The sequence below is a fragment of the Nothobranchius furzeri genome, chromosome 11 (genome assembly GCF_043380555.1).
Source record: "Nothobranchius furzeri strain GRZ-AD chromosome 11, NfurGRZ-RIMD1, whole genome shotgun sequence".
Taxonomy (NCBI): Eukaryota; Metazoa; Chordata; class Actinopteri; order Cyprinodontiformes; family Nothobranchiidae; genus Nothobranchius; species Nothobranchius furzeri.
In genome coordinates this window covers 57,946,032-57,969,724 of record NC_091751.1, presented here as the reverse complement: position 1 = coordinate 57,969,724, position 23,693 = coordinate 57,946,032, and the positions used below count along the sequence as shown (strand labels likewise).

Below are 23,693 nucleotides of genomic sequence, written 5' to 3'. Positions count from 1 at the left end.
CTGAACACAGCAAATTGGTACTTTCTAGAATAAAGTACTCATTCAGGATTCATACACAGACCCCAATGAATGAATTATGTATTTTATAAAATAACAATGAATCCAGCTCTCATCAATGAATCATTCACGCCTACGGAGTCATTATTTAGAATAACCTTGCACCTTATTTATATGCAGTTCTGGAATATGAGTTTCTTAGAAAGCTCGCAAAAAAATATAAAATAACATACTCCAAACATGTCTAGAACATTATTCAAGTCTTTTTTTTTAACATTCTATAAAGTGTTTGTGAAAAAAGGAGAATCTTATATATCTTTGAGATCTTGGAGGGACATTTTCTGAACTGATTTTGAGGCTTAAACAGGCCAGATTCTAAGATTTTTACTAAACCCAAGGTTTAATCTGAAATGAAGAGTTTCTGATTCATTCTTTGCACAAATTCATGTCTTTAATCATTTAGAAACTAACATGACAAAACAGTCTTATTTCTTTAGTCTTTTTTTGTCATGTCAGATGAAATACAAAGAAAAATCGGTGAAGAGCGAACAAAAGGGATTAGTGAACCTCAGAGGAGAAACAAAACCTTGAAGTTATGAAGAAAACCTGTCTGGATGATTTTATATTTCTGGGAATTAGAGAAAGGACGAGTAATGTGATCGCTCTGCTTCCTCTGAGATAAACACCAGATAAATCTTTGCTAGTGTGCATGTTCCTCCTGTGGAGAACATATTATGTAACACTCTCTGGCTTATAGTGCCTTTGCTTAGAAATAACACAGCTGCTCTAATGACACCAATAAAGATTAGAAGCAGCAGAACAGGTGGAAATGTGTCGCTGCTCTGCACAAACGTCTTTAAACTATCATCAGCAACAGATTCCTCAGACAATGTAAACAAATGCTGAGATGCTACAGCAAGCTTACTTTTAATTGATTTGTTTTGCTTTCAGTCTGGTTAGAGTGTGTCTTTAACAAAGCTTTTGAAAGCATTCCCAAGCCGCGTTTTTAATTCCAAAGCTTCGTAGGGGTCCCAAAACCTGTTCCAAGCAGCCATTCCCAAAAGGAAAATGTTGGTTTAAAATGTGCAACTTGGGCGTCTAAATCTGAATTTCTTTGGACTCATTCTGTCTCCGAGATGTAACATCCACCATATTAATCAGAACCTGTCTCCTTTGTTAACTTGAAGTTGCATTAAATCACTATTTTAGTTTGAAAGTTTCACTTCTGATGACTCATCCCTCGCTGGTTTTAGACGGAGACATCCGACGGCCTTTCACTAATCATCTCTGCCTCCAACAGCTTTGTCCAACCTCTTCATGATCTGCATCGCCTCACAATGAGCCTCAGTAACGAGGAGAGATCCCAGCAATTAAAACGTGTCTCTCTACCTTCTGCCCCTGACAGCAATTTTAAAAAATGCTATAAATGAAAGCTGCCTGGCTATAATAAAAAAAAGAACGTGAAAGCAGAAAGGCAGATCATTTCTGTCATGTCAGATTGACATCAAAGGTCACAGTGAGTCACCTCTGACTAACTTTGACTAATTAATCCATCTGAGATGCCTCCATCTGATCTAATTGGCCCTCTCAGCTGTCAGCAGAAACCGGATTGGACATTGATAAGCCTGCTCGGGGATGTGCCGCTCCGTCATTTCAACTTTGTCCCTTGGAACGGGCTCAGCTAGTTCTCCTGCACAGCGCAGCCACGGGGGAGTGTATTGATCTGATTGTGTGTTGTGCTTTCACTCCTGCTGGATGGTTTCGTTGAAGTTTCATCAGCTGCTTTAATCTCAGAATAATGACTCTGACAGCAGACTGGGTAAGCTCACGAGAGATAGGTGGTTTTAATTTGATTGATTGAGTCATCAGAGGCGTGGAGTGACACGCTGAATACAGACTCATTCAAATGTTTTTTTTATTCTATAAGAAGGCCTTTACTTCTTGTTTTAAGGGCTGCGAAGAGATGGAGATGTTCAACCGTCTGCTTAGGAACACAGACGAATCGTCCTGCTGCCTCAGCGACCATTCATGGACTTTCATGATTAGTAATGTAAGAACATTCAGTACAGAAGGGTGGGTGGGAGGTATGAAGAGAAACTCACCAGAAATCTGAATCTGAAGTGGATCGCTTGTATCAGATCTCATGTTTGGGTGTTGGATTGGTGTCTTAATGGAATGATTTGAACATTTCCTCTCTGCCAGGCTTCCAGCCCTCAGAGAAACGGTGCTGATGATTTCCTAGAGGCTCTGCTGCATGACTCCTCCTCCTCTGTGCCAGCCTCCCCCCTGTGGTCACCCTGCACCCCCTGCCATGTCGTCCACGAAGACTCCCGAACAGACCCCGCCGAGAGCCCCCATTCGTTCTCCTGCACAGCTTCCCCTGCCTGTGACACACACACGTCCCCTCAGCCTCCATCACTAAAGAACCAGCCAGATGTTTTCGTTGATCTAGGTAAGAATATCAAATATTAACGTGGAGAAACTTGTACCTGAATCATAAATAAGTAGATGGAGAGATCAGACAAACAATTAAGTATACCTCTTTTCTTTGGTGTGGAATAATGAGAGTGATTCCTGTGACAGTTGACCTCATTTATTCAAATAGTTGTCGTTTTTTTGAGAGGATTTAAAAGAAGAATGGCTCAAGCAGATGTCACCAAGTCATGCAAATGTCTTAGTTGTTAATAATGTCAATTTTCATAATGAATGACTCCTTCAATGTTTAATGATAGAGGCACCAATGATGTCATTGAAATGGTTGGGATGGCAATTAAGAGGATTAAGGAAACCAAATATTTGGGAGTCATGTTTGATGGAATTCTTTCATGGAAACCAGATGTTGAGCACATTTAAGGAAGGGTTGTTAGAACCATTGCAGCGTTGCACAGAGATAAAATGCTTATTAAATATATTTAGAATGTTAACTCAATAATGCATGGATTACACCATACTAAACATGTTGATGTTTGGGGTTCTACATGTAAAACTCGTACTCTACCACTGTATGTCTTAACCAGTGTAATGACCACTCTAACCCATAATTTTACACTTTGCTGGAGCTTAAAGGATTGCAAGCTTGTAAATGTTCACCCAGTGTTTGTAGGAGGAGATGGCAGTTATAGTTTAACAGCAACAGATGTGTTCAAAAAGCCCACATTTAGGAGTAAAATTATGGAGCAATTTAGGCAAGTAAACGACGCAGTAAACAAAAAAGATGTGTTGAAGGAAACATATCATAAATATAGCAGTGAGATTAGAGATGTCTCCTAATTCATTTGTTAATACAGATTAGCTTGTAAACATTAGGATCGATGGATCAAGTTTATTCATCGTGTTGTCCCATGTTTGATTTGTGGACCGTTATCTGATGAGGTTTTCTTTTGGAAAAAAGGGGCGGAGCTTGATATCTTCTTCCATCTGCCACTTTTCATTTGTGGATTTTGTGTTGAATTAGAATATTTTGTGATTTTATTTTGATCCCTTTTTTATTTTTCTTTAATTAAATAAATTTTTTTTAAATGATTCAAAATGAAATGTAAAACATTCTAAAAGACACTAAGACTGTTGGTTTTTACAGCTGCATCAGCTTCCCTCAGGTTTCAGGAGGCGTTTATCACCATTACCTGCTGGTCTCATCTCTTGTGATCTCCTTAGTAAATCCTGGCAAGATATTTAATACAGACAAGTAACAAATGTTTAAATAAATGTAAACTGCAACTAGTTGAAAGGCATCCAAATAAGTTTATCTTTCAATATTAACTAGTTGGGACATAAATATACTTTCAACATTTGGTTCTTAAAAAGTACAAAACACATTTTTTACTTTAACACTGTGACATAAAACAACATAAACATGTGTTTTTACTGAGTTGCTCATGCTGATCGCAAGTTAATGAAGTATGTTTGAATAGCAGCACCCTGCTGTTTTGTACCTTCGATATTTGAATAAAAACACGTGGAGTTAGATGTCTTTTTCCCCTCATACTCCACACTTGAGGCTAATCTTTTATAAATAATAATTGCTATATGTTATCATAATATAATATAATATAATACAATATAATATAATATAATATAATATAATATAATATAATATAATATAATATAATATGATATAATATGATATAATATAATATAATATAATATAATATAATATAATATAATATAATATAATATAATATAATATAATCCATCCATCCATCCATTTTCATCCGCTTATCCGGAGTCGGGTTGCGGGGGCAGTAGCCTAAGGCAAGAGGCCCAGACTTCCCTATCCCCAGCCACTTGGGCCAGCCCCTCCGGAGGAATCCCAAGGCGTTCCCTGGCCAGATGAGAGACATAGTCCCTCCACCTTGTCCTGGGTCTACCTTTAGGTCTCCTGCAGGTTGGACGTGCCCAGAAAACCTCACCAGGGAGGCGTCGAGGAGGCATCCTGACCAGATGCCCGAGCCACCTCAACTGGCCAGGACAAATCTCATCCGGCCCCGGGGCTCCGCCGCAGTGTAGTTGTTTGACTACCTCAGCAACTTCTGCCCCAGAGACAGTCCATCCCCAGGTCTACCGGCTCTGATTCCTCCTCGGAATGCGCGTAGGGGGGATTGAGGAGCTCCTCAAAGTATTCCTTCCGCCGTCCGACTATAGCCCCAGTTGACGTCAGCAGCTCCCCATCCCCACTGTAAACAGTGTGAGCGAGTTGCTGCCTTCCTCTCCTGAGGCGCCGGACAGTTTGCCAGAACCTCTTTGGAGCTGATCGATAGTCTTTCTCCATGGCCTCACCAAACTCCTCCCACGCCCGAGATTTTGCCTCGGCAACTGCCACTGCTGCACCCCGCTTAGCTATCCGGTACCTGTCTGCTGCCTCCGGAGACCCACAGACCAGCCACGCCCTGTAGGCCTCCTTCTTCAGCCTGACGGCTCCCCGAACCTCTGGTGTCCACCAGCGGGTACGGGGGTTGCCACCACGACTGGCACCGGCCACCTTGCGACCACAGCTAGCAACAGCCGCCTCAACAATCACAGAGTGGAACAAGGCCCACTCGCAGTCAATGTCCCCCACTGCTCTCGGGACGCGGTCAAAGCTCTGCCGGAGGTGGGAGTTGAAGACCGTCTTGACAGGTTCTTCTGCCAGGCGTTCCCAGCAGACCCTCACTATACGTTTGGGTCTGCCAGGTCTACGCGGCATCTTCCCCTGCCATCTGATCCAACTCACCACCAGGTGGTGATCAGTTGACCGCTCCGCTCCTCTCTTCACTCGGGTGTCCAGAACATACGGCCGCAGGTCAGATGATACGACTACAAAGTTTATCATCGACCTGCGACCTAGGCTGCCCTGGTACCAAGTGTACCGGTGGGCATCCTTATGTTCGAACATGGTGTTCGTTATGGCCAAACTGCGGCTTGCACAGAAGTCCAATAACGAAACACCACTCGAGTTCAGATCAGGCGGGCCGTTCCTCCCAATCACACCCCTCCAGGTCAAGCTGTCATTGCCCACGTGAGCATTGAAGTCCCCCAGCAGGACAATGGAGTCCCCTGATGGAGCACTATCTAGCACTCGTCCCAGGCACTCCAAAAAGGGTAGGTACTCTGAACTGATATTTGGCCCATAAGCACAAACAACAGTCAGGACCCGTTCCCCGACCCGAAGGCGCAGGGAAGCTACCCTCTCATCCCCCGGGGTAAACCCCAACACACAGGCAGAGAGTCTCGGGGCTAACAAAAAGCCAACCCCAGCTCTCCGCCTCTCACCCAGAGCAACTCCAGCAAAGAAGAGTGTCCAACCCCTCTCCAGGACTTGGGTTTCAGAGCCAATGCTATGTGTCGAGGTGAGTCCGACTATATCTAGCCGGTACCGCTCAACCTCTGCCACAAGCTCCTGCTCCTTCCCCGCCAGCGAGGTGACGTTCCATGTCCCAAAAACCAGTTTTCTTGTCCGGGGATCAGACCGCCAAGGCTCCCGCCTTGGTCTGCCACCCGATCCACATCCTCCTTGAACCGTCACCTTATTGTGGTGGAGGAGTTTGAGTGCCCTAATGATCCTAGGAGCTATGTTGTCTGGGGCACTTTGTGCCCCTTGTAGGGTCTCCCATGACAAACTGGTCTTAGGTGAAGGGTGAACGGTTCACAGGATCTTTCACGGACGTTAAAACAAAGAGTCGGAGTACCTGGCCCGGAGGGTTACCGGGGTCCCACCCTGGAGCCAGGCCTGGGGTTGGGGCCCGTGAGCGAGCGCCTGGTGGCCGGGCTTTCACCCATGGGGCCCGGCCGGGCCCAGCCCGAACCGTATACATGGGCTCATCCAGCTGTGGACCTACCACCTGCAGGAGGAACATGAAGGGTTCGGTGCAATGTGGATCGGGTGGATTAATAAAAAAGGTGGATAATTAATCCATTTGGGATAAACAGCTTCGTATTTTTGGATTCTCCTCACAGACGCTTTACTTTTGAGTTATTACAGAATAAAATCAGAAACAGGACGTCATGCTGCCATCACGTGCAGAGGCTGCTGCGTTCACAAACATGGCAACAAAGTCAGCCAAAATGATTGCAATCATGCATTCATTCAAGGTGGTTTTTGTTATTATTATTATTTTCGTCAGCAGCAGGAGTGAAACCCGGGGAACAAATGGGAGCCTTGACGCAGATGAAGATAATTTACCAACCCTGGTGTTTGACAAAGTCAAACTGGGACAAACGGCGTTAACTCAACGCCTCACCTATCTGATCCCTCCACCTTCGGCTGTTTTTAACGTCTCGCCTGCCTTTGGCACTCCTTATCTTCTCCTATGTCTCATCCACACACCTTTTTAGACTTGAAAGGATCACAACACAAATATAATCAAATCTTTTGATGTAATGATGAGATTATATAACAAGATCCCTGTCGGTTCAGGCTGAATGCGTTTATTTTTCATCAGTCTGGGCTCGGGTCCTGACTCATTTGCAGCAACATGAGACCTCCTCTTCCACACACGCTGGCCTTATCTCACCTTTTTCCATTTTTTTATATTTGTTGCAAAAAAAAAAGAATAAATAAAAAACCTTAAATGCACCTGCTTATGATCCTTTAACTGCAAAAAATAGCAATTTTTCCCATTTTAGCAACTATGTTAGTAATTTATGAGGTTTTAACGCATAATTTTAACAGATGAACAGATGAATCTTTTTGCGTTTTGCTTTACCTACAAAATGCAGAAACCATCATGTTCAGTGCGTTTTCAGCTGTGAAGCACAAAGGGATGCCATTTATTTTGAATTGCACTTGCAGTCAATTTCTGCATGTCACAATCATCCATTTCATTGTTGTTTCTGTGTCTTTGTGCAGACTGGGAGTCAGATGGCTTCCATGAGGAGTTTGGACTCGTATACTGCCAGAACCCTTTGCTTCCATCCGGTCACTCGCTCACAGTGAAGGACCTGCTTCTATCCGACGTGGGTCAGGCGGTAAGCAAATGTTGCAAATGAGATGTTTTTAATTGTGTCCTGCTCCAGAAGGAGCAGAAAAACCCACTTCTACCAAAGAAAAGTTATTTTATGAGCTAACAGTGTGGTGTTTTGCTGACACAGCAAATCTCCCAGCATTCCTTGCAAGAACTTGTTCTTAATGAGGATGAGAAGAAGCTTCTGGCTAAAGAAGGTGTAGACTTGCCCTGCAAACTGCCCCTGTCCAAGGTACATAAGCCTCCTGCAGATGTAGGCACACGCACATGCACGCACACACACACACACACACACACACACACACACACACACACACACACACACACACACACACACACACACACACACACACACACACACACACACACACACACACACACACACACACACACACACACACACACACACACACACACACCTTTAAATCTGAATCTAGATCAGTTACACAACTCCTCTCCTCTTCCCAACCCACTCATTTGTCTCACTTATCCATTTCTTCCTGGTTCTTTCTTGTCCCCGTTCCTACATCCATTTCATCTTCATGACAAGTCTGAGGAGAGGATTTTGAAAAAGATCCGGCGGAAGATACGCAACAAGCACTCGGCTCAAGAAAGTCGGAAGAAGAAGAGGGAATATGTTGACAGTCTGGAAGGAAGGTAGGTGCTGCTGTGCTCAGCATCCTCGCTCATCGTGAAATCGTTATTTCGTGTCGTGGCCTAGAAACTTTGCATTTTTTGTGTGCAGCCATTAGTTTGCACTGTCAAACACTTCAGTTTAATTTAATGAAACCTCAACAAACTTTGTGACTAACTTTTATTAGAGCAGATGTAATGAAAGCTTTTTTTTTTGGTGAGACTTGTTTAATGGACAGGAATTCATCAGAGAAAACTCAGATCACAGAACTCTTGGTTTTGATCATCAGAATAAAGTAAGAGGATGAGATGAGACAAATATCACACACACACACACACACACACACACACACACACACACACACACACACACACACACACACACACACACACACGCATCTCTCTCATCTCTGTGGAGGAATTTTTTTCCTGCCTTTCTTTAAAGAACTGTTTAAATTCAGTCACATTGGAGAGTTTCCTTGCATGAGCCGTCTGTTTGAGGTCAAAGGTCAGATATTTTCCATCAGGATCTTCTGCTAGAGAACAGAATTCCTGCAATATCAAAAACAGCCCCTTACCATCAAACTACCCCCACTATGTGTGACTGTTGGTTACTCCATGTTTGCATCGCCATTCCACAGAATATCTACCCAGAAGTCTTGGGGGTGTTTATTTGCCCATATTGTTCCTGTGAGCCCAGCAGAACTTTAAATATTCTCAGTTCTTTTATTTATTGTGTTTCTTTAGAAAAAAAAAGGGGGGGGGGGGGCGTGTTGCTTTTTGAGATCTTTTAGCCTACTTCGTGCTGTCTCACAGGTGGTGTGTAGTCTGAATATCGTACGCCAAACTGCTCCAGCTAAAATGAATAAACAAATAACAAAATTATAATACAAAATAATAATAAATATAAATCATTATAACAAAAAATATTCATGTCTTTAGAGTTGATAGTTGTTTCTGCCTCAGCTCAATTTCACACCAAATTTCTGAGCTTCCCTCTCGAACTTTCGACTTCAGCGAAACACATTTTGTGTAACCGACTAAATATCGTCTTCACAACTCACTGGTTCAGCGTTACTGTTTCACATTATTTTCCACATTTCCCGAGTCACTTTGACTTTGTGTTTGCACCGTATTTGTAGAGAAACAGAAGCAGAGTTGTAGTTTTCATCTTTGATCATTCCTGACGTCTCTGTTATTTTTCCTGTTTCTCTATCATTCCCAAAATGTCTTTCCTCTATTAGCCGTGACAGGGACGTCGATTCAGGGGAGAAAATATGGAACAGCTCTTATCCTCAACTGTCACGTCATGGAAACGATAATAACTCTGGAACATTTCAACACGCAGCTCCAACATTCATTCTGCGCCACAATCATGGGCCACAGTTAATGCCACAGAAGTCCACCAGCGAGCAGCCAGCTGAACTCTGAGAATCTAGCAGATAACCAGATTATGAATCAGCGTTTAGAGTGAATATTCCTGCTGTGTGAGACTTACTCAGCGTGTGCTCCAGCTTCAGGAGGGTTCTAACGAAACCTGAAGATGATGCAACACGACACACAAGAAGAGGAGAAGCTTTTTGCCAAGATTCAGCTCAGTTTAGATCTCCTCCCTCTCTGTCTCCAGGCTGTTGAGAATGATCCTCAACATACAGGCAGGAAATTTGTCAACAAATGAGTAAACCGAGCTACAGCCTCCCACATGTTGGCTCTTCCACCTCTTCGCACCCCCACAAACAATGCAGGGCGGTGGAGCGTGCAGCTGGGTGCACCAACCTTTTCCTTTTATTTCATTATTGAAATGCATCATCGGGTTAATTGTTCACCAGCTGTCTGCAGATCTTTAAAAAACTGGGAACCATAACGTGAACTATAAAAACATGAAAGAGGCTTTCATTTCATTTGAAATCAGACAGCTCAAGAGCTTCAATAGTAGGCTGTTAACGTCTCATGTCTCATTCAAGCCTGAGCTCTGCTGCCTCCTGTTAACAGAAGATTCATGATGGGCTGAGTAGAGTCAGCGTTTGCTGCTAATTAAAGAGGCGGCAAGCGGAGCGTATCAACAGGATATTATCATTATCAGCTGAGGGTCATAATGAGAGCTGAAACACACATCAGGAGGTGGATGCTGGCAAAGGTGGTTTTAGTGGTTTCATCAGCTGTTTATTTCCATTTTCTTCATGCTTTCTGTCTCTGTTGGTAGGATGGCTGCATGCAGCACCCAAAACCTTCAGCTGCAGAGAAAAGTCCTGCAGTTAGAGGAGACCAACAAGTGAGTAGTCGCACAAGCCTGATGACCTCATAGATGTAAGGTGACGCCATGACGTCACTATTTAGACACGGGGAACAGGCTCATGTGTGTTTAATAAATATTTTCCAAAACAGTCCTGTCCCAATCAAGTCATGCACGCGTGTTATTTTAACAAGTTCTTTCATTCAAAAAACTATCATTTAAATTTGAGTTAATTATTATTATTGGACATAGCAGTTATAATTATTTATAATTATTCAGATTATGTTTTTTCTATTCTGGGTCTTTGTTGTGTAATCGTGTCAGTCTGGATTATGAGTTGATCTATATCCATGCGGCCCCAAGCTCTTTCTCTCAGGGTGCTGACAGCCTGGATAAGAATATTTCTGAGTGTGTGTGTGTGTGTGTGTGTGTGTGTGTGTGTGTGTGTGTGTGTGTGTGGTTTGCAACAATGCAAAAATCTAAAAAACAAGGCTCTTTTTTCTGATTTAGCTTCCTTTTCAATATGCCGTCTGGTTACATTCCCTCTGTCTGATGCTGGCATATTGCTGCTGTGAACAGAAGAAAAAAACAACAAAACAGGAAGGAACTCGATGCACACTCTTTCCCTGTGAGCGTGTTGCTCGCTTCCTTTTTGCTTCAGTTGGCAAAGATCACAGATGCCGTAAAAGTGATGTGTGTATTTCAGCTGTGGGCCCTTACGTGAAACTTTCACACAACCCCTTTCATCTCTTTGTGTTGCAGCGCTCTGCTGGAGCAGCTCAACCAGCTACAGGCCCTCTTGCCTAATAGCTCCAGCAAAACAACAAACAGAGGAACCTGCATCCTGGTGAGACACAACGCTGCAGCGTTTCCGTTTGCACCACTGTCAGAAACGCTGAAAGTGTGTTAAACATAAATACATCAATAAAATACAGCCCAAGCTCCTACTGCTGTCCTGCTGCGTTAACCTTTAAGGTCTAAAAGCAGCCTGATTTGAGCGTTTGGACAGCACCTGTGCTCATCTTTTGTGTTAGATGATAAGTAGGTCATGCCTGATGAAGCGTTTTTATTTTGTTTCTGTGTGTTTTCCATTTCCTCCTCATTTCGCTGCATGACTCCTTGTTTGCTTGTGTCCAGGTTCTGCTATTCTCCTTCTCTCTGCTGATTTCTTCAAATCTTCAGCCAGACCCTTACAGCCAGCGCAGCCATGCAGAATACTCAGACTCCAAAGGTCTGTTCACACACACCTTGTGGTCACGCAAGCCAGCACACACACACACACACACACACACATACACACACCTTCAACTCCAGCATGTCTCTCTCAATCAGCATCGTCTCGCTCCATGCATTCGATGGATGAAGTGGGAGATATCCCTCCTTCTCCACCTCCTTCTCTCCTGCCCGTCCCCAGGGGATCCGAAGACCTGCGGAGCCTGAAGGAGACGCTTTGGGGCTGGATGGACCTCCCCTGCTTTCACCACCGTCAGGATCACAGACCGGAGGATGATTACCACTGGTACATGAGTAGAAACATGTAGCTCAGGATTGTTGACATGTTTGTAAATGCATCATCAGATCCAGCACTTTATTTGCTTTCAAGCATCAGCTTTTTTTTTTTTTTTTACTCTGTGGCACTTCAGCTCACAAACATCCATCCCAAAGACGTGTGCAAGCAAAAGTATGACAAGCCTCAAAATCCTCCTTTTTTATTTTTCCATCAATGTAAAGGATTATTACACATCACAATCATACATCATACATTTTGCATTTTCACTGCTTTGTTTTGTTATTGACTTCAAATGTATTTAGTTGAATATGACACTGTTTTATATTAGAAAATGAAATAAAGACATTTTCTTTTCCAAAAATATGTAAATTTTTTACTTGCACAATAAATCTATTCCATAGTTGTTTTTTTTTTGTTGTTGTTTACATGAGAAACTGGGCACTAATTTAAAAAAACAATGGGATAATCGATAGCACTGCACTGGCATACTTGTTATCACAGTTTAGTTAATTTATATTAATTTATAGTAACTACTAACGGGACAAACTTTCAGCCACAAACATGAATTATGCTCAAAATCTGTAATATTGCCTGAGCTGCACCCATTATAATGTTACAAAAGTCAGCGGCGGCCTTCTTTAACTAGGCTGATTCTAAAGGTTTCTTTAAGATTCATCCAGTTGTTTATGAGACATCGTTGCAACCAGACCAGCATGAACACAGGCGACAACATAAAAGTCAGGCTTTTAAATAACATTGGTTAAATGTCCTTCTACCTCCATGCATGGACTGATCTAAATAAAGCTGAAAACAAAAAGGTGCAGCATCGAAATAAAAACTATTTGACTCTGAGGGCTGTTAGAAACTACATGTGACAAATGAAGCACAGATGCATTTATAGATCGTGTTTCTGCACTCGTAAGCTAACAAGTGGAACATCGAACATCATCAGCTGCAGCTGTCAGAGAAACTTAAAATCTCTCAGTGGTTCTCTCAAGAGGACTTGTGTGTGTGTGTGTGTGTGTGTGTGTGTGTGTGTGTGTGTGTCAGTGGGTTTTCAGCATCTGCTCACTGCTGTAGAGACCTGAACTTGAGCTCAAAGCGGTCACACAAGGTGCTTTACATAAAAACTGACAAATTACAGAGAAGCTGAACCAAAACCTCAAGAAATAAAAATGTAATAATTTTTGTTTTGATGTATTGTGTTTAAACTGTGATTCATGAAAACGGACAAAAAGCCATTCCACAAACAGAGATGTTCCCGTCCTGCTGAGAGAATCTCAGCTGAACGTCTGCACATCAGTGCTAACCTGCTAGACTAAATGAACATACAATATTCCTAACACACGCCACCGTATTCTAGACATCAGTCTGAAACCTGAAAGCTCCTAATTTAGAGAAGACATGTAACAAATATGACCCAAATCTAGAAGTAATAATAATAATAATGCATTGAACTTATATAGCGCTTTTCTAGACACCCAAAGACGCTTTCACAAACTCTCACATTCACACGCTGCTAGTGATGGTAAGCTACTTGTAGCCACAGCCGCCCTGGGGAGGTCTGCCATTTGGCGCCGTCGGCCCCTCTGACCACCACTAACACAGGCAAGTTGGGTGAAGTGTCTTGCCCAAGGACACAACAGCAGGATACCCCTGGCGGGAGCTGGAATCGACCCCATGACCCTCCAATGATGAAGCAACCCGCTCTACCACCTGAGCTACTGCTGCCCCAAGAATTGGGACACTCTGCTTTCTGAGTCTGAAATTAATAATTGATCAAACATCTTTAAACAACATGTTGCATTGTTATAGTGAGATTGAAATAAAGAAATTCATTCAGACGGTTTTGACTTCTGAGGAGCTGACACCTGAGGACACGCAGAGGTCACTCTGAAAAAACGTTCCTGGTCCATCTTCAACGAATTAAGGGAATTTTCACTAATAATTAATAAGAAATGATTTACTGAATGAACAGTTTCCAAATTATCTCTGAAGGGTAAATTGTGCTCTTTAAAGCTTGACTTGTCTTTTAAAACTTTGATGAATTTATGAGCGAATATCAATAAAACAATGATATCATTACTGAAGAACCTTTCATCAGGTAAATACACCAAACAGGAATAAAATAACATAATTGTTAATTGTTAATTTATTTTTGCACTCAGCGGTTTCATTCATCATTCATGCAAAATACAATCATCAACAGTCTCCTAAGTGAAAAAAGGGGGAGGAAGAAGAAGTCCAATATGACCTACCCCTTTCTACTTCATACAATATAATTGACAGAATGGCCTTATACACAAACCAAGTATAGAACTTCCTTATCTTTGCAAACAATATCACAATAAAACTTGTCAGTGTACTTACTCAATATTTACTTATCAATCATAGGATTCTATGATGTTTTCTTTATACAGTCTCTTAAATTGATCGGTATAGTTAATTTTTTCAGGTCATCATCCAGATTATTCCATAATTTGACTCCATATACCGAAATACACATTTGCTTTAATGTTGTTCGTGCAAAAACTCTTTTAAGCTCAGGCTTCTTTCTACTTTTTCCATCATTTGAAATCAAAACAAAAAACTTCTGTAACTTCACTGGCAGTAACCTCTTTTTTGCCCTGAACATAATTAGTAAAGTTTTCAAATTAACCAAATCCCTGAATTTCATAATTTTTGATTAAATAAAAACCATTAGTATGTTCTCTAGCATCTACTTTGTATATAAGTCTCATAGCTTTCTTCTATAATAAAAACAAATGATTAGTGTTTGTTTTATATGTGTTGCCCCAAACCTCTATACAATAAGTCAAGTATGGAACAATAAATGAATAATATAATATATGAAGTGCTGATGACTCCAAAATACTTTTTACTTTATTTAAAAGTCCAATACTTTTAAACAGTTTTTGTTTTATATATTTTATATGGGGTTTCCAATTAAGTTCATGATCCAAGACGACCCCTAAAAATCTTACTTAATTTACTCTTTCAACCGAAGTACAATCTATGGACAATGTAACAGAATCATCTGTCTTCCTGTTACCAAAAATCATGAATTTTGTTTTATTTCAATTTATAAATAGTTTATTGCCCATAAACCACTTAAGTTTAATCATCTCACAATCCATATTTTCCAAAATAATTTGTAAGTCATTCCCAGAACAAAATATATTTGTATCATCAGCAAACAAAATGAAGTGTAATAATTTGGACACATCACAAATATCATTAATATACAAATTAAAGAGCTTAGGTCTCAACACAGAACCCTGTGGGACTCCATATGTAATAATTTGAGAATCTGAAATGTATTCTTTTAACTGTAAAAATTGATTTCTTTTAGTGGGATAACTACTTAACCAATCATGAGCTTTCCCTCGTATCCCATAATCCTTTAACTTAGAAAGTAACAAACTATGGTCTATGGTATCAAATGCTTTTCTTAAATCAATAAACAGATGTCCTGCATCAATTAAAAATATTTTTCAGTGAAGTTGACCTCACTGTTTTATTAAATATCCTCTCTTTTATCGCAACCTTTGAGAAACGTGTTGTTAAAGGATTGTTATGAATCAGAATTTTGTGTTTAAGATTCCGTTTTTGTTCCTGCATGATTTCTGTATTACAACTTTTTTAAAGTGCAAGTCACCCTCTACAAGAAACTTACTCCACTCCTACTTCATATTTGAAAGATGCGACAAATGCTGTTGCCAGGCAGACTGAGAGGGTGGAGCCACTAACACACACACACACACACACACACACACACACACACACACACACACACACACACACACACACACACACACACACACACACACACACACACACACACACACACACACACACACACACACACACACACAGGTTCATGACAGCATTGTGACATCATTATGTACCAGCTAATGTCATAGTGTACCCCTTAGCCAATAGTGATGGCAGATTTAAATTCAAATGCAGTGCAGAGTTTTTACCTGACAACACTGATAGTTTTAACTAAGATGCACTGTAGTGCCAAATTATTGACTGCTTGTGTCCACAGGACTTTTAGATATATAGTTTATCATAAAAAAAAGTTGATTTGGGGGTGACTTGCTCTTTAAATTCTGCATGTTGTTAATTTATTTCTCATGATATTTTATGAAATCTGCAGCCATTTTCCCCTTTTAGACTTATTCAAAACCACCTTCATGATCAGATTTTTGCAACCTTTCCTGCACTCCCACAGGACATGGAGGACCTGACAGGCTTTCAGCACTTTCACTGCTGTTATGTTTTGCAGAAGCAGCCATTGACAGTGTTCATTTTACCCAAAGCAAAGCCTGTAAGTGTCCTTTGTTAAGCTACATCAGACTTGGTGTGGTCCACTTCAAAAACCAAGACAAACAGGTTTTATTTTCTCTTTAGTCAAACCTGCAACACATGAGGAGAGAGTGGCTCTCACTTTAACATTCTCCTGCACCTGATGCAAATGAATGCTGACATCTTTAAGCACCTTGAAAAGCTGCAGCAGAATGTAAAAAATTACTTAAGTGGAGGTCATGTGTGCAGATCCATCAGTATCAGTGGGGTGAACAGCCACAAAAACACATTACAGCTGTTTTTATTTACAAAACAAAGTATATGTACTGTTTCAGAAAAGAGGTAGAATGATTCATCTGACTTCAGAAAAAGTGGAAAACTTCTCATTAAAAATGTTATTATTTTTCTCTAATCCCCTTGATTCCATAACTGCAGCCATTAGTCCTCGGATCGTTTGAATTAAATTCGTTTCTCAGTAATTTCACTATAAAGAAGGAAAATGGACGCAGGCGTTTACGCGCACCTTCTAGTTTGTCAATGATAATCTCAAAAATCATATTTATCACTAAACTTTTTTAAAATAATGTTATTTGCTTGAAGATTTAACGTAAATTGGAGCTGGATCCCTGCCTCATAGAGCTCCTGCTATAGTAAAGAGCCGCGCGCTCCCGCGGTGCGCCGTGAAGAGATGAGAGCAAATATAAACGCCTTCAATCCGCCTGAGCGCACAGACTCGGGAGGAGGAGGAAGCTGCAACATGTCAGACTCGCGGCTGACTGTAAAACCGACTCGTTTATTTAGAGATTAGCAACATTTCTTTAAGAAAACATAAATCAGGACATGTGTGCAGGAGCACAGTTCAATGCGCCAAACGCAGGATGAGAAGGATGGAGACTTTTGGCTCCAGACCCGCACGCCATCAGTCCGGAAGTTAACCAGGCAGAAGAGGGAAAACCTGGGAAGTTTTTGTGTTTGTTTTTTCTTAGAGTGACTATTTTCCTCCTCTGCTCAGTCATGCAGAGCAACAGCACCTCCTCCGGACCTCTCACCGGGCTGAGTGCGTGCGGAGGAGAGGAGGAGGAAATATCCGAGCTAGTCAGCCCGACAGGAGTCGGCTCCACTCTGCCAGCTTTTAATCTTTCACTCAACTGCTGGCTGCAGATCCTCTCCAAAGACTCATCTCTGGATCTGAATGGAGACAGCTCCAACCTGCCAGTAAGTTTACTTTGGAGCAATCAAAAGTCATGTGATCTATGGCTACTAGGTTTTCAGATGAACTTTTGGAACAATTTACAGGAAACATTTTGTTAAATGTGTGTGTGTGTGCGTGCGTGCGTGCGTGTGTGTGTGTGTGTGTGTGTGTGTGTGTGTGTGTGACAGGTGAGAGTCCTCATTGCCCTGGTCTACCTGGTGGTGTGTGTCCTGGGGCTTGTGGGTAACCTCCTGGCCCTCTTCCTGCTCCACTCCCGTCGTCGTGGACACCACCATTCTGCCATCGACTGCTTCGTCATGAGCTTGACCATCACAGACCTCCAGTTTGTCCTCACCCTGCCCTTCTGGGCTGTGGACACGGTGCTGGACTTCCGCTGGCCTTTCGGTCGTGTCATGTGTAAGATCGTTAGCTCGGTCACCACCATGAACATGTATGCCAGCGTTTTCTTCCTCACCGCCATGAGTGTGACTCGTTACCACTCGCTGATTATGTCCCTGAAAATGGGGAGCCCCAGGGTGGCCACTGCTCGGGCCAAGTGGGCCAGTTCAGCCATTTGGGTGGTGTCACTGGTGGCCACGCTGCCTCATGCTTTCTACTCCACCACCGTGCAGGTCTGTTGAGACTACCAAAGCTTTAGCTTTGACCAGCTTTGTTCTTGGGTAATGATCCTCTGGTTCTGTGTTTGCAGGTGTCTGCAGATGATGAACTGTGCTTAGTTCGGTTTTCAGACTCTGACTCGGGTCACTGGGATCCCCAAGTCCTCCTGGGGCTCTACCAAACACAGAAGGTCCTGCTGGGGTTCGTAGTTCCCTTGATAATCATTTCTGTCTGCTACCTCCTCCTGCTGAGGTTTATCTTGAGTCGGCGCGTCGTTGGCAGCACGGTGGGTAGCGGCACCGAGAAGTCAGAGCACGAGAAAGGACGCCACCGCTCCCGCTCCAAGGTCACCCGCTCGGTCACCATCGTGGTTCTATCCTTCTTCATCTGCTGGCTGCCAAACCAGGCCCTCACCCTGTGGGGGGTGCTGATCAAGTTCGACTTGGTGCCCTTTAGCAAGGCCTTCTATAACGCCCAGGCCTACGCCTTCCCCCTGACTGTGTGTCTGGCCCACGCTAACAGCTGTCTCAACCCGGTGCTCTACTGCCTGATCCGTAGAGAGTACCGAGCCGGACTGAAGGAGCTTCTCCTAAGAGTTTCTCACGCCGTCCACAATGTTTTCTCGTTGGCGCTGAGAGGGAGGAGAGTGGAGGAAGCTCCGCCCAGCTCCGCCATAACACACAAAGACATCAACATGTGACTGGTTTCCCTGAAGTTGGACCTCTTTAGACAGGCTGTTCTCATCAATCTTTTAGGGCAGCAAATATATATTTAAAACATACCGGTGAGGTATAGAGGCTCAGAAGGTACTTTTTGTTTTGGGTCTTTTGGAGCAGCTGGCATTGTTCCCAGCTTGTTTTAAACTGGTCTCATGAAATCGTTACTGGCATTTCTTTTTTACTTTTAAAATTTGTAGTTTTTTCACCAATGAGAAGCAAGACCTGCCTTTATTATGATTTAATTAGCAAATCAGAATTAATGGAGCCAACCTGGATCTCAACAGAAGTCATTTTCATGACATTTTTATTCATTTTACCGTATTTTTCATCTTTTAATTAATTGAAACGGTTGAGAGGAGATACACAGAGTTTTTATTATACTGCGGTTATCTCCACATTTAACATGTGAGGCTTCCATGTGGGATTCTGAGATCTACGATGGAGCTCCTTTGACTTTTTGAGAGCAAAGCGACCTCCACAGAGGATTGGGGTTTCTCCAGAGGACTTCACAGATATGAATAAGTCATCTTCCTAGAATTGATGAGCCAGATTGAATGATTGGGAAAGGAAAAAAAGAAAACCCACCATACCACGTGCACTCTTCATCTGTATTATTATAATAGCTTATAACCTTTGTGGCATAAAATGATCAGAACGTAATAACGCTAATAACCGTAGGTAATGAGCTACTATATTCTCATGACTGTGACACTAATAAAGAAAACACAAATGTTTGTACAACACAAAGCAAAGTTAAATCCATCACACTGGTGGTTTTTAAGTTGTTGATCAACACATTTGAATCTTTCCCAATTAATTTCCCTCCACTTTAAGAACCAACACAGATGGTAGCAGAGCAATCGTTATTTAATCACAGAGCTTCAGTTTGATCCAAAGCCTTTAAATTAGCTTCAGGTCCCTTTTAATACAAAAAAATGAAATGGTTGTATCTCTTTGTTGTGGTTCAGAGAAAGCCAAAGACAGATTGTTTTGTCACGTCACAACAAATCAGCTAGAGGTCATCTGGGTGCAAACTACCTCTAGATTCATTAAAAGTTCAGTTTCTTCCTTTGAGGCTGGGTTGTGTGAAGCATTCACGAGCAGTCAGAGGGAAACCAGCTCATATCAGCACCTGTCAGGATGTCACACTAACATCTGCTCAGATCTGGACCAACTCAAGAGTGAATTTCCACCAAATCAATGCACAAATTTATTCATTTAACCTCTATTTAACCAGATGAGTCGATTGAGAACTCAGTCTCATTTACGACGATCTGGCCAAGAGGCAGCAGCAACAGACACAGTTAGCTTTGCATCAAAGAAAAACAGGTAAGATAAAAGCAAAAAAGATAAAAATAAGATTAAGCAGACATAAAGACAAAGGACTGTTCTCATATATAATATGTACAAGCTATCAAAACAGACTTAAAACCGCCTTTAAGTACTCAGAAGCACATTGATCAGAAACTATTGATTGCAATGAATTATTGAAGGTAGATAATAAAATGTAGGTAGTGAGCTTCAGTGATTTTTGCAGCTCATCCCAGTTGTTGGAAGCAAACTGGAATGAGGTGCGGTGCGGCCAAAGGAGGTGCGAGCTTTGGGAATAACCATAGAGATTAAGTTACTGGGACGCAAATTGTGCTGGTTGTTGGAAGTGATGAGTAATGAGTGAAGATATGACGGTATTCTACTGATGACTGTTTTGTATTTGAACTGATACCAGTGTAACAACCTGTGGGAATGGAGTGATGGACAGTTAACGAGTGAGTACAGATCACAATGAGGAGCAGTGAAAGGGGCACCAGTGACAAAACGGATTGCTGAGTGATAAATGAGTTTATGAAGAAGTTTTTTGGAAGCAGTCCTAAAAATGATGTCACGGTAATCTAAGATGGGAAGGGTTGTCAATTTGACCAAGGTTTGCTTTGCAGAATGAGCATAGAAATGTTGTATAGAAACCCAATTCTTGACTTGACTTTAGAAAGTAATGAATTCATGTGAATGTCAAAAGAAAGTGTGCTGACAAGCCAGATACCCAAAAACTTATGAGAACTAACAAGTTTTAGTTCTGTACCATCCAGGGAAACAACACTAGGGTGGAAAGCGGATTGCGGTAAGTTACGGTTGAAGATCATGAAATTTGTTTAGCTTGTATTTAAATGAAGATGAAGGCTGGAGAAGGCATGTTGAAGACAATTAAAGTTGAACTGCAAGGAGGACAAAGCTGCATTCAAGGAAGAACTGTGTGGATACAAAATGGTGTCTGCATATAAACATGGGAACTGTCAACAACATGAACAATGTTATTAATATTGATTTTGAATAAGGTTGGGCCCAGTATCAACACTTGAGGAACGCCCATAGATAGAGGTAGAGGAGCACACTGGTAACCCTCTGTTCTCACTGTTTGTGTACAGCCTAAGGTATAACTCCTAAACCATGCCACTGATGCCTGAGAAAGTTCTAGATGTTTGTGCCTGCTAAGTAAAGCTTGGTTTATGCTTGACGCATTCGCTTCCCGCTTGGTGATGCGGCTCGCGGATGGAACGCGCTTCACAACTCGCAGCGTTTATGGTTCGTGCGGCTCGTCTCTGCGGTGAGCCAGTATTCTCCCAAACTGTAGGGGGCAGCATGGAGCTCTACGGCATGCACCCAAGACTACACCATAGTAGAAGTAAAAACTGTTGTTTACAACATGGCATTCCAACATTTTTAACAGCGTCCTCGTCTTTTCCGACAGTGCGAGCTATTCCTCTCCAAGAATTATTAACAACATGTTGATCACGGTGATCTTTGAGAGCTGAATCATACAAATGTCTGTATTTACGAACTTCTGCCATACTAGTTCTTGCCAGTCCACCATGTTTTTCCGCGTCCGACCGTCCGCGTGGTTAGAAAATTTCCTAGGTGCGCGTTGCGGAAATTTTGGGCCGTGCGGAGGCGTGGTGGAGGGGCGTGGTTGTTCAGATGACGCAAAATGATGCAACTTTTCCACGCGGAGCCGTGCGGACCTCGTGGACGCGTCAAGCATAAACCAACCTTAAGATGTTATGACCCACAGAGTCAAAGGCATTAGCCAAGTCAGCAAACACAGCCACACAATATTCCTTATTGTTAGTGGTTATTATAGGTCATTCACTAAAATTTCCTACTACTGAGCTCAAAATAAATTGTTCTGTCTCTCAACAATGATTTTTTCCCTCTGTAATCAGTGTCATAAAAAGCAGCAATCCCTCATTTTTACTGCCCTGGTAATTTGCTTTGGCATCAGATCATTAGGAATAATAACTGGTTGCTAATTTACTGCAGGACATGCATTACTCAGTAGTTTCTATGCATGTGATGCTATTTGGTAGAAAAAATACCAAAAATGTGTTGAAACATTTAAAGAAGTTGTTTCTAATGGTTGTAAATTAACCCTGAATAGTTTCTGCTGTGGGTGAAACACTGACTATCAACAAAGTGATGATAAACACACAAACACAAGATCCTGCACAGAACAACTAGTTTTGCCAGTTATTTTTACCTAACATCAGATTTATTTCATCCCACAGTTACACTCGAAGACTTGTCTGATGAAGACAAACCTGTTCGTTTTTTGTGTTTCCTACAAAGATGATGACCAAAAACGACCAAAGCCCAATAAAATCAGCTGGATTTGAGTGAATCTGTGATATAGTTTCCTGTTACTGTTACGCGATGTGGAATTAGTTTGACCCATATAGTAATTTGTGCACACTGCACCTCATCTAGACGACTGTGTTTAATATTCAACACACTCTTGAGCAGAAAAACAACTCTTGGGAAATTTTCCATCCTGTGTTTGATGCTGTCAGTCAGCCTCTTGCTCTGTCGTATCGCTGCGAACGGCTCTGTGAATCTGTGTAGGTCCTGTGGTATCAAATAAAACAGAAAGGACAAAAGCGTTCACCAGCGTCTCAGGGATAGTTAACCACTCCTGCAATCACAACTGCTGGTTGACGAGCCAGTTGCACAAAAGCTGTTCCACATTTTGCCCTTTTGTAACCTTTAAAATTTGACCCGCAGATGAGTGTAGATGTGTAAACGGCGCCCACACTCCACCACACCTCCTCCATTGTGTGCCAATCTGGCACTTTAGGTTATTCTATTTTCTCCGATGTTGCTAAGAAGCCAGCAGGTCTCCAAGGAAACCTTCATCTTTACAGATGGATTACAATCAAAAATGAGATTTAAGCTCAAAAGTGTAAAATCTGGACCAGTTTCTGCAAAACACTGCTATCTCTGTATTGCATTTGCTGATTTAAAGTGGAAAAAATGGAGATTTTTTCACCCTTTTAGAGGTTTTTATACATGGGAGGAAACATCTGACTGGTGCAAGAGCACTTTCGTGTGCACCAAGTGCACTAAGAGATGAAATGCACTTGAGGAAATCCTATTGAGTGGTTTCATTTGTGTCTATATTGGGCCAGCATGGATCCCAGTTTAAAACAATTACAGGCTCAAGGTGTTTATTTATCAGAAGGACACGATTAACTGGGATGAGCGTGACTAGCAAAATGGGTCAATGTCAGCTGCAGAAGCAAGAATATATGTATAAACTTTGAAAAACATCAGAGCAGCTAGTTTTGCAATGCAGGGTATGTGAATCTGCACCAACACAGAGCTCAAACAGGGACCTCGAGTGCACACGGTTTCCAACATCCTCTGCACAGACGGAGAGTCTGTGTGAAATCAGTTTCATCTGCAGCCAAATCAGCAGAGAAACACTTCTCTGAGTGTGCAGAGGCACGACGAAGCTGGGGAGATGAAGACAGAGAGAGTCTCCATCATATGTTAATGTGCAGCAAAGCACAACCGGGAACTCTGAAAGAAAATAACACAACTCAGCAAGTAATTACTGATGTGTTTAAAAGACCCAGCTCTGCAGCAGAACAGTACAGTTGAACTCTCAATTGGCTGCAAGCCTTTGTTCAAAGATTTGAGGGCTATTCTGTAAAAAGAGGAGGTCAAGAGCGGCCCTGAAGCAGCCCCAGTCAGAAGTGACAGTTACATTAGT

At 42.1% G+C, this 23,693-nt stretch overlaps 2 protein-coding genes across 3 annotated transcripts; both read left to right on the top strand.

The window, feature by feature from the left end:
* The first annotated feature begins 941 nt into the window (after positions 1-941).
* LOC107384140 (cyclic AMP-responsive element-binding protein 3-like protein 3-A) lies at positions 942-12,173 on the top strand. Of its 2 annotated transcripts, none has more exons than XM_054738989.2 (10): positions 942-1,816; positions 1,949-2,047; positions 2,200-2,449; positions 7,322-7,440; positions 7,564-7,668; positions 7,987-8,093; positions 10,273-10,341; positions 11,065-11,149; positions 11,440-11,533; positions 11,635-12,173. In XM_054738989.2, the coding sequence occupies exons 1-10, from the start codon at positions 1,796-1,798 to the stop codon at positions 11,841-11,843; spliced, it is 1,158 nt and encodes a 385-aa protein (XP_054594964.2). In that variant the 5' UTR covers positions 942-1,795; the 3' UTR covers positions 11,844-12,173. The 2 variants fall into 2 exon arrangements, with proteins under 2 accessions (XP_054594964.2, XP_054594961.2); XM_054738986.2 differs by having other exon boundaries at positions 11,617-12,173.
* Positions 12,174-16,856: 4,683 nt separating this feature from the next.
* Positions 16,857-23,693, top strand: LOC107384139 (relaxin-3 receptor 1). Its single transcript, XM_015957220.3, has 3 exons — positions 16,857-17,338; positions 17,504-17,947; positions 18,025-23,693. The coding sequence occupies exons 1-3, from the start codon at positions 17,138-17,140 to the stop codon at positions 18,631-18,633; spliced, it is 1,254 nt and encodes a 417-aa protein (XP_015812706.3). The 5' UTR covers positions 16,857-17,137; the 3' UTR covers positions 18,634-23,693.

Bases quoted from the DNA above. Each gene is read 5' to 3' on its own strand.
- LOC107384139 (XM_015957220.3), top strand. From the start codon at position 17,138: ATGCAGAGCAACAGCACCTCCTCCGGACCTCTCACCGGGCTGAGTGCG. The intron at 17,339-17,503 runs GTAAGTTTACTT...TGTGTGTGACAG, and splicing joins GAGACAGCTCCAACCTGCCA to GTGAGAGTCCTCATTGCCCT. The intron at 17,948-18,024 runs GTCTGTTGAGAC...CTGTGTTTGCAG, and splicing joins TCTACTCCACCACCGTGCAG to GTGTCTGCAGATGATGAACT.
- LOC107384140 (XM_054738986.2), top strand. From the start codon at position 1,796: ATGACTCTGACAGCAGACTGG. The intron at 2,450-7,321 runs GTAAGAATATCA...GTCTTTGTGCAG, and splicing joins AGATGTTTTCGTTGATCTAG to ACTGGGAGTCAGATGGCTTC. The intron at 7,669-7,986 runs GTACATAAGCCT...CTTCATGACAAG, and splicing joins GCAAACTGCCCCTGTCCAAG to TCTGAGGAGAGGATTTTGAA.